Raw genomic sequence first — 11,367 nt, 5'->3', positions numbered from 1 at the left:
AAATAAAGTGCTTGAGCTATTAATGGTGTTGCAACTTGATCACTTGCCTAATTTTGTCTCTGTTGACCCTTGTTGCTCCCACTGTGGATGTAGTAAGCACCAAAGTTTTAGCATTTGCACCAAGTTTTTCTCCAACATCAAACCTTCGTAAGTGTCAAGCTTTACATCCCATGAAATTCCTTTATGTGGTCATTTAGGTTTACTACCTGCACTTGAACTTGCTGGCCTTTTTTCAGACATCTTGAGGGTAAATAATATGGAAAATTCTTGAAAAAACAACTACTAGATGGCAGAAGGAAACTGAACCTGCCGTGCTAAATTGAATTCGAACAAACCACCACATCATCTGCACGTGCATTGAGAAATATGAGTTGGATTTCTGAAAAAAAAGTGACATTTGTTGTTTCTTTCACATTTTGTTTGTTTATTTTCCACATAAATTCCACAAGAGTTAACTTTTATTCTGTATCCCAAAATTTTTTGTAGTGATTTGTGAATTCCAAAAGGGCACATTTCTGTTACCTGAACTGCCCTATTACAGGGTTACACTGTACTTCTAATTGCATAAACTGGCAAGTGTTAGATATTAATTTGGATGTGCGATGACAAATCAGGGATGGTGCAGTGGCACAGCCAGTGGAGCTGCTGCCTCATAGCTCCAGTAAACTGGGTTCAATCCTGATCTAACCTCCAGTACTGTCTGTGTGGAGTTTACATGTTCTCCCTGTGACTCCATGGGTTTCCCTGGATGCTCTGGTCTTCTCCCAACTCCCAATGACTTGCTGGTTGGTAGGTTAATTGGCCGCTGTAAATTGCCCCTAGTATGGTAGGATCTGAGGGGGGGCCGGGTGATTGTTGATGGAATGTGGGATAAATAAAACTGGAATAATATAAATGGGTTCTTGATGGTCAGTTTGGACTCAGTGGGCCAAAGGGCTTGTTTCCATCCTGGAATCAATGGCTCTAAACTGAATTTGTGTTGCCTGCTCATCACCTGCTTCATATTTTGGTGCACATTAACAGGTGACCTGATTCTTGTCATGCAATGTCTTCATTATATTTGTGCCACTGGTGTTAAGTTTACATATTGGTGCTTTTACACCATCTAATTGATGTGGTGGTATGACCAGCACGGCCACACTTCACCAGGTGGACCCATTGAACCCACCCCCAACACCAAGATCCATCTCCCTACCCCACTTACTCCCTTCTGCCATCGCCCAGATGCCTACCCTTCCTCTTTATTACCAGCTATCTTCCTTCTACACTCTCAATCCCGACTCAGGGACTCGACCCGAAACGGCGACCGTGCCTTTGCCTCCACCGACGCCGCTCGACCCGCTGAATTGCTCCAACGGCTCGTTCCTTTGCTCCGCGTTTACAGCAAGCCGCCTGGTTTTGCGACCGTGAAATTTATGCGGAAGCGCGTCGCTTGACGGCAGTGTGTCTTGTCCGGATCCATGTGCAGCGGCTGCAAAAATGGCAGGGCGGTCGGGGTTGGGGACGGAGAAGGAGTTAACGAGGTGAGAGGGAGCTTCATACACATGGGATGTTTTTATTTGTGTGGGGTAGGGGTGGGGGGAACGCTGCTTGAGTGTATAACCCTGTCTCAGATTTACAGAAGCAGGGAGATACTGGGACCCAGATGGCTGGAACGAGCAGCGGCACCCTCCAGGTTCCTGAGGGGAAAGTCGGGTGCGCTGCTGGACTTGGAGTCAGGGAATTTGCTGATTGTTGGTATCGTTAAAAAGAGCAGAAACATTTGTTAGGAATTAATGGATGGGGGGTGGGGAAGGGGGACTCCACGCACCCATCAAAAAAGATCCTGCCTTCCCTACGCTGTTCATTTACAGCAGTTTTATTTCATTATTTCAAGAGTTTGGAAAAGATACCTTCAGAAATAAACTTGAGTGTATAATCCTTTTAAAGATCCTTTTAATGGGTCTGATGGTTTCTGTATCATCTTTGTCGGGGAAAGCCTTCAAATAATACACTAGTGAGGCACATCATTTCACTACTGAAGTTGTCCATCCTCTGATAAGGCCCTGTTCTTGCGGACATTGGCATCTCATTACATAGTTGGAAGAGCTCGTTTTCTTTTTTTTTTGTTGTTAAACTATCTGATTATTTGTTTGTAGGTTATTCCTGGAGTAAAATGATTGGCATTTTTGTCCAGGTAGTATAAGTCCCTCGACTGCAAAAAAAAGTTTTATGCTTTTCTTATACGGGACTCGTGCAAATTTTATTTCTTTGATTCTGTAACGTGCTGGTAGCAATAGAGAATTATAGGGTGTTTTCTTACTGGCTCTTACATTGTTCAATATTTCTTCAGTAGCAACACATCTATATAATAAACTACTTTTCTAGGATGATACTTGTATAAATGTGACAAGTCCTGTTTAAACCCCTGTCATTACAGAAGTAAAAATGTTAACTTGGGCAAACTAGCTTCCTCTGCATTTAAAATTGAGAAATACAAATCCAAACATTTTTGCAAGAATCTAATCTCTCCAACTAAGGTTCAACTAAACTCTTCAAAATCCTTCTGCCCTTTACAAACCTGGGACACTTGCAGAGTCATCTGTTTCGCACCACACACAGTCAGAGGCCTAATGACTTCTATTTTTTTTTAGTTATGACAGGTAGAGCTAGAACAGAAATTCACAACCTTGTCTTTGTCACTGCTACAAAAGACTGCCCAAACTTTGCCTTTCACAATCTGGAAGTTTTCACTTGGCAAAGTTTTGTTGTCGTTGGTCTGTACATCCCACTTATCCATTGAGGATATTTTTATCAATGCATGTTGTCTCTATATAGATCCCAGTATATTAAAGGTGGAGTGACACGAGCATACAAGCTCAGTAAAATCTGAGGCAAAGCAGTCCTATTGATTTGCTAATCCACTACATCAAGCATCCACTTCTTCCTGCATGATTAGTGCATCTAGATTGGAGTGTACCCTAGTAAACAATGCACTACAGCAACTGCTTGAGTTTTCAATAACAGCCCCCACTCTTCAACCCAACAAGAACCGTGACTTTCACCATTGAGGAGACAGGGACGTTAGGTATCTTGAGACATGATTACGCCCAGTGTTTCAAACTATCTTGACTTTGAACGTATACTAGTGTTCCTTCATCGGCATTGAGTGAATATCCAGGAACTCCCTTCCCAACAACCTTCTTAAATGTGTTTGTGTGCTGAGCAACAAATTCTGACCTAGTCAACAGTGCGCATATCACCAGAATAGATAATTCAGAAAAATATTTAAATGCAGGTTGTGGTATCATTATAGGAGATTATAGCTTGTTGATTTATGTAACATTTTGAAACTTGTATGTGGTTGCTCTCAAGGCATCAACCTTCTAATAGTGTTTTCCTGTTGTAAAGAGAGGAATATTCCATCAAAATGTCATAGTCATACAGCATGGAAGCAGGCCCTTTGGCCCAACTCATCCATGCTGACTGTATTGCCCAGTGAGTTTGTTTCATCTGTCTGCATTTGGCCCATAGCTCTCTAAACCTCTCCTATTCATGTACTTATCCAGATGGATTTTAAATGTTGCTATTGTGCCCGCCTCAATCACTATTTCTGGCAGCTCATTCCAAATACACACCACCCTTTGTGTGAAGAAGCTACCCCTAATATTCCTTGTAAATCTCATGCAGCTGATCTTAAACCTATGCCCCCTTGTTTTTAGCACCCCCTCCCTGGGAAAAGATAATGTGCTTTCACCTTGTCTATGCCTCTCATGATCATATTTCCCTCTGTCAGGTCACCCCTCAATCTCCTACATTCCAGGGAATAAAGTCCCAGTCTATGAAACCTCTCCTTGTAACTCAGGCACCCTAGTGCAGGCAACATCCTGGTAAATCTTTTCTGCATTCTTTCTAGTTTAATAAAATTTTTCCTATAATCGGGTGACCAGAACTGTACACAATACTCAAGTGTGGCTTCACCAACATCTTTATGTAACTGCAACATAACTTCCCAACTCCTATACTCAGTGTCCTGACTGATGAAGGCCAGTGTGCCAAATGCCATCTTCACCACCCAATCTACCTGTGACACCACTTTCAATGAACTACACACTTGCACTCCTATGTTCCATAACACTCCCCAGGGCCCTACCATTCACTGTTTAAGTCTTACCTTGGTTTGATCTCAAAGTGCAATACCTCACATTTATCTGGATTGAAAACCATTTGCCAGTCCTCAGCCCACATACCTAGCTGATCAAGATCCCCCTGTAACTTTTCATAACCTTCTACACTATCTACAACACCACCTATTTTATTATCATCTGCACACTTACTAACCATGCCTTTTACATTCACATCCAAATCGTTTATATGAATTACAAACAACAAAGGTCCCAGCAGCAACCCCTGTGGCACACCACTAGTCACAGACCTCCAGTCTGATAAACAACCCTCAATCATCACCCTTTGCTTCCTAGCACTGAGCCAATTATGAATCAAATCCACTATCTCCCCGAATCCCATGCGATCTAACCTTTCAGACTAGCCTGCCATAAGGAACCTTGTCAGAAGCCTTGTGAAATTTCATATAGACAACATCCATTGCCCTATCCTCTCAGATACCTCCTCGAAGAACTCCAAGAGATTTGTCAGACATGACTTTCCACGCACAAAGCCATGCTGACTGTCCCAAATCAGACCCTGTCTCTCCAAACATTGGTAGATCCTGTCCTTCAGAATCCCCTCCAACAATTTACCCACCACCGATGTCAAACTCACTGGCCTGTACTTTCCTGGCTTGTTTTTGCTACCCTTTTTTTAAACAATGGTACCACATTAGCCACTCTTCAGTCCTCTGGAACCTCACCTGTGGCCAGAGATGAAGCAAAAGCCTCTGCAAGGGCCTCCGCAATTTCTTCTCTAGCTTTCCGCGAGGTCCGAGGATGCACTAGGTCAGGCCTTGGGGATTTATCCACTTTAATGTACTTCAAGGCCTCCAGTACCACCTCCCTGCTAATTCGTATGTGGTCCAAAATGACAACACTCATTTCCCCCATTTTCTTAGCCTCCACAATTTTATCTGCAGTAAAAACTGAAGAGAAATATTCATTAAAGATCTCACCCATTTCCTTTAGTTCCATGCATACACAGGTGGCCATGCTGATCTTTAAGGGGACCTATTTTCTCCCTTGCCACCCTTTTACTCTATGGTCCCTGTAAAGGTATAGAATCTCTTGGGATTTTGCCTCACCTTGCCTGCTAGATCCTTCTCACGTCCTCTTTATTTTTCCTCTCCTCCTAACCTCTCTCAATTGCACGCCTATGTAGTCATCAAGAGATTCACTAGTTCCCATTGCTTATGCACAGTGTATGCCACTTTTTCTTAACCAGAGCCTCAATATCTCTCATCAGCCAGGGTTCCTGAAACCTGCCAGCCTTGCCATACACCCTAACAGGGACCACAAGTGTCCAACCACGAGCAGTTTTCAGTAGGGAGTAAACTCATTGCTATATGTTGTATGTTCTTTACATGTATATTATGCTGCAATGTTTCTTTGCATTAGTAAAATTTGTCAACTTAAATTCCACGAGTACTTATCAAAATGGATTGTTAAATGTTGTTAGCAATGAAACACAGTGGCAGGTATTACAACAAAGTAGCACAAAGTCACCTGTTGATTTCGTCAACTTTTGTCTGTGGCCTGGTGGAGTTCCTTTTCTTATGTATACAGAACTGAGTGGGCTTAAGGTGAACATTTAAGCAAAGTACTGCCATAATAGATAAATAATAATCTTCATTTAAATTGCAGAACCTCCAGCAGGAGATTTTTTTGTGTCATCATTTTATGCTTTTTTTTCTGTACTGTGGTGCCTGATTCCTTGATCAGTTGTACTTTCTGAACTATGGTGATTTACACTGGTGCAAGAAGGGATTTATTGCCCATTTGGTAACCTGACATTACAGAATTCTGTTTCATTTTCATTCTGCCGCAGTAAAGAGAATGTATGTCCAATATTTCAATATCCGATATACAGGGTAGGAGTTTGCTTGTAATCTTTCACATCATGCCATAGTTGAACTAGGTATTTGGACTGTGAAAGGTGCATTCTGGGTCTTAGGATATGCTTGGATTATTTAGTTGAGTAACTAGATGCCTGATAATATTCTCTCCTTCCTTTCCGAATATCTATTGCCATTCAGTGCTCTTCGTTATTTGCATGGTGGAATTAGAGCTCGCAAATCTGATGATTACATAAGAATTGCTATCAATTGCAGGGTTTTTTTATACAGTTTATGTTTCTCTCTGCAGCTAACAGTTGCCTTCAGCTGATCTTCTATAATTTAACTACTCAATGAGATGATTTATTCACACCAGTAAGAACTGAGTGGGCTTAGAGTGAACATTTAAGCAAAATTACTGCTACAGTCCCCACCTGGAGCCTTGAGATGGTGTCCATTTCCTCTGGAAGTAGCTTTATAATATTTCTAAGGTGGAGTCAGGAAAAGAAGTCTCTTATTTTTAGCTTGTTTTCATTCAAATTCTCAGAAATGGTCTTAAAATAACTGAGAAATCAGTGTTATGTGATTTTTTTTTTTGTTGTCCTAACAATTGGAACTTATATAAAATGTTTTTGTTTTACATAATTAGTGTGTATGAACTGTGAACGACCTTGTATCTTTCTGTTTTTCAGGGATTTGCTTTTCCTTGGTGTGGAAGAGGAGGATTTGTTTAAGACTGAACATCACTTGACTGCCAGTGAAGATGAGGTAATGACTTCTGTCTCTCAAGGTTTTTAAAAAAAATTATTGCTTTTGTTTGATTCTTTAAATTAAGGATGAACAAACTATGCCTGATGTGCTCCATACATCCTTACAATTTTGAAAAAACAAGATGTTATTGTCCATGTAACAGATTTGGTTTTTTTTGCTTCTCTTTCTTGCTCACTGAATTTTATGAAACGTCTGAAGGTGTGAGACATCTGCTCCACTCCTGCTTCCTCCATAGTGGGAAACCATAAACAAGAATATCACTTGTTAAAATCAGAAACTTGATAATGCAAATTAATGGGAGGCTTGTTGTAGAATTATTTTATGGTTATTGAAGAAAATTGGTCCATGGTACAGGGCACTAACTAACTTATCAGCAGTGAAAAAGGTTCAGCTGAATCAGGAATCAATGATGAGCTTTTTTTATTTTCATATTGGAATTCCTGAATTCTTAAGATAAAAGGGAACTTGAGACCCACAATGCCACCAAATGTGTGTGTAGTCTGTGGTCAGGTTTCTTTTACATACTATATATTGATTGTATTGGTGTGTGTACACATTAATTATGAAAGAATTTCTCTGCATTGATTAAACTAGTTTTTGTTCAATCTTATTACTAGCTTAAGGGTAAGAAGGACTCTGCAGCTGTTCTGATTTGTATATTTAGACAAAGAAAAGATTTTAAAGTGCTGAATTAGTTAATGCAAAGCACGTGTTTTAAAATTTAACATTTAGTTACCACTTCCACATAAATAATCCAATGATCCACTGAGGGCCTTTTACCCTCTCTTCAACATTTAATTTCCAAATGCTGTTGGGAAATCAACCACCTCAAGTTCTCCACTCCCCTCAGCCACTCCAACCTTACCCCATCCAACATGCAGCACGCCACATCACTTCGCACCAACCCCTGTCTTCCCCCTCCACACTCAGTCCTGATGCAGGGTCTAGACCTGAAATGTCACAGATGCTGCTCAACCGACTGAGTTGTTCCAGCAGTTTTTTTTTGGTTTTTAATCCAGTGATTATTCTAGTCAGGGAAATGTCTCCATAATTTAAAATACACCTACTGCACTTTATCCAGAAAAGAATTACCAGGTGAAATATGTAGTATGAATGAGTCATAGATTTTGCAATAGCAGTAATGTTTCCTGGTGGCAAAGGCATCAAGACTTAAAGCGACTGAAAGATTTTCATTGGTACTTGCAAGGTTGGCTGTTCAAGCTGCTAATAGCATCTTCCTTTTGTGGAAACTGACTCATTTTCTATTTTTCTTCAGGATGGCAGTGACGATGAGAGAAAGCACCAAAAACTGCTGGAGGCGATTAGCTCCCTCAGTGACAAAAAAAGGTAATGACATCTAACATATTTACAAATGACAGTGAACGCTGATATGGCCTTCATGTAACACGTTGCAATGTTTTTAACACTGCTAAACAGTTAATGGACTTGACAGGCAACTAGTGATCAGTAGTGTGATTACTTATATGATACATTTTGTTACAGAATCTGAAATAAGATTGTTAATCCATTACAAACAGCATCCAAAATGGTTCCACTATAATGTGCTTGCAAATATGTAAAGAAATGTACTTTTGTACTTGTGTAGTTTTATTTCATAATGTTTAGAATTGGGAATAAGTAATTTATCCTCTACATCTGACTGTATGTTATTAATGTACATTCAGTTATCCAAGTGAATCACTTTTCTGAGCAGTGTTTCATAAACTGGGATGACAGCCTCTTGCCATAATGGACAATTACACCATGTTCCTCATTCTCATTTCTGACTCAGGAAGAAGAAGGCGGAGCGAACAGAGGCTAGTTTGCAAGTTTCAGAGTTTACTGTCAGTTCAGAAGGTACAGTACTCTGAGATTTTCTGCCCAAAGCTTCTGTAATACTGGTATCAATATATCGTGCACTGCGCTTTTATTTTCTTTTGTCTTTATTAGTATCTCCTTTTTTCAAATTAATTCCTTGTTTGCAATCACCTTCAGTGCACACTGGGTGTAGTTTCCCAATGTCCTTTATTTGCTTTGATTAACAATAGAAACCTGTAAAAAATTCATTTAAATCCTGCTTTTTTTCATTGCCAGGACTGGAAAATTGTTCCAGGAAATTAACCCAGTAAAGACTGGATTAGCTTTGGTTAGTTTTTGGGAACAGGAAGGCTGAAGGGAGAGTTAATTGTGGTGTATAAAATTGAAGGGCCTAGATAAACAACAAGAAAGGACCGTTTTCATAGCGGTGAGATCAAAACCTAGGAGAATTAAAGTAATTGGTAGAATGTTCAGATTGAAGATAAGGGTAACATTCTGGAAAGAGTTACCTGAAAAGGTGGTTAATGCAGAAGCCTTGATCTGCAGGGCTACAGATATGGAGCTGAAAAGTGAAATTAGGCTAGGTTGCATGTTTTTCACTGCTTAGGTATGACGAGTCAAATGGCCAGCTTCTATGTCATAAATTTTCAGTGATTAAAATTTGGTTTACCTTTAAGTCCGTGCTATGCACGATCCATTCATTAATTGAGAGGCCAGGTAAAAACCTGCCTCACAGTCCCATTGTAATCAATCCCCAGAACGTGAGTGAGATTATTCATTACTTCCTGGAAAGGAAAACTTGTGAGACTAACATAGGTCCTAACAGAGAAAATAATTAGTTTCCTATCTTGCACTAGTTCAAGTTGGGAAAACAGAGAATTGTCTGCATGGCCATTTCACCTTGTAGAAATATTTATTATGAACTAATATTTATTTCCTATATGAAGTCTGCATTTTATATTTGCCATGAAGAATCATCTCCATAACCTTGGAATACTGTGCTTCGCGGAGGTTGATAGTCAGTGCCTTTCTTGGTGACTGGGATTTAACAGTTTGTATTTTGTGATCAATGCTTTCAGTATGATTTTTCATTTGAATATTAACCCTCTACAAGGAATCTGGAACATAAGCACCTGTCATTTCCTTTAATCAATTAGACTTCAAAGTCTTTACTGAGAAATGCAGACTGAGTCAAGCAGTGCCAAATCATGTGCAGAAAGCAAAATTGAAGGGCGTGTTTAAAAAAAAGATGAGCTGAGGGGACAATGAAAGATAGAAAGACAAAGTAAAAAAAAACAGATTTGTTTAATCTTTAACAACATCTAATAATCGAGGAATGAGATTCCAAGTTTTTAAAAGTCATTTTTAAATGTCGAGGAGGTAGTTTGTCAGTAATTAAGATGTCACACTTTCAAAAAAAATCATTTAGGTTTGAATGGATGAACCCCAGCTTTTCCTGCTGTGTTTACTAGGTATTTATTACTTAACCACTGCAGCTTCATACCATTGTATGTGTTTGAATGCGAGATCTCTCAGTGAGACATTGACATAACACAACTTCAAGAGGTTCAAAACTACTTATTAATTCCTGCATTTAATTGCATGTATATGGTTAGCTAATTAACTCCTTCATAATTTTGGGGACGAATAGCTTTGTTGTTGCTTTTATCTTAAAAATTGGGCTATTGTTTCTGGGTCATGAGAATAATATCTTAAGATCAGCTGTTCTAGTCTGGAACCATGCTGACCAATAGATTGTTATGATTACAATGTTGCTTCATTCTCTTGTGTGCTGGTGATTATTATTGTGCAATTCAAATTGCAACCATCTGGTGGACCATAGCAAATTCCCAGGTTGGAACCCTCATTTGCAAAGTTAGCTTGGGTGGAGTTGCTGTAAAAATTGATCTCAGCTTTCATTGACTGGGAAGCAAAACTTTAGCTGTGTTCCTTAAAGGGGAATTGATTGAAATATATAAGATCGTGAGAGATCTTGACGTGGTAGATGTGGAAAGAATGTTTCCTCCTGTGAGAAAATCGAGCAGTCAATTTTTTTTTAAAATAATGGGTCAACCATTTAAGAAAGACATGAGACAAAGTTTTTTTTTGTGTGAGCGCCTTGAGTCGTTGGAACTCTTTCCAAAGAAGTGAAGCAGAGTCTTTGAAAATTTTTAAGGTAGAGTTAGATATTTATTAAGTAAAGGGGTGAAAGGTTACCGCTAGTAGACAGGAATACGGAATTGAAGTTACTGCGGATTATCCATGTTCTTTTTAAATGGTGGAGCAGGTTGAAGGACCATTGGGCTCTTCTCTGCTCCTAATTTCTATGTTTGTAAAAGTAGTCTGGGGATAAAATGTCCAGTATCTGAGAGTGTAAGTCCATAAATACAATGCATTATAATCTTTCTGGATAGTTATATCATGTTAAATTAGTTAATTATTTAATCTTTACTTTTCTATGACTGAAGACTTTTAATTATATTAATCACCTCCCAACACTTCCTAGGCACTAATGAGAAGATTGAGCTATCGGATTTGGTGGGAAACCTCCAACCATCCTCTTCCTCTTTAAACAAAGTGAAAAAACAGCTCACAAAATTTGAGAAAACAAAGAAGCCACTGGATTTACCCCTCAACAAACAGCAAACTGAAAAGGTGAATTAATTTAGGGTTCATATAGTGTATGGAAAAGGCACAGATAAATGTTGCTTTCTGAATTGTTGTAAGTTTGTACTTTTGAGTCAAGTAGAACAGTGTCAGTGGAGGAATAGTGATCATAATGTTTAAATTATCTA

General features: G+C 39.3%; 1 protein-coding gene across 1 annotated transcript in view; it reads left to right on the top strand.

Moving 5' to 3' along the window:
* Positions 1-1,442: 1,442 nt before the first annotated feature.
* Positions 1,443-11,367, top strand: part of si:dkey-251i10.3 (uncharacterized protein LOC553498 homolog) — a 43,844-nt gene continuing 33,919 nt past the window's right edge. Inside the window, exons 1-5 of the mRNA XM_052022263.1 lie at positions 1,443-1,523; positions 6,676-6,751; positions 8,031-8,101; positions 8,547-8,611; positions 11,079-11,227. Of these exons, the coding sequence (XP_051878223.1) occupies positions 1,480-1,523; positions 6,676-6,751; positions 8,031-8,101; positions 8,547-8,611; positions 11,079-11,227 (405 nt within the window). The 5' untranslated portion in view covers positions 1,443-1,479. The remainder of the gene's footprint in view (positions 1,524-6,675; positions 6,752-8,030; positions 8,102-8,546; positions 8,612-11,078; positions 11,228-11,367) is intronic.

Source organism: Pristis pectinata, chromosome 8 (assembly GCF_009764475.1).
Source record: "Pristis pectinata isolate sPriPec2 chromosome 8, sPriPec2.1.pri, whole genome shotgun sequence".
Lineage (NCBI taxonomy): Eukaryota > Metazoa > Chordata > Chondrichthyes > Rhinopristiformes > Pristidae > Pristis > Pristis pectinata.
The sequence above is the reverse complement of the archived record's forward strand: the minus strand, read 5'-3'. Positions and strand labels throughout refer to the sequence as shown.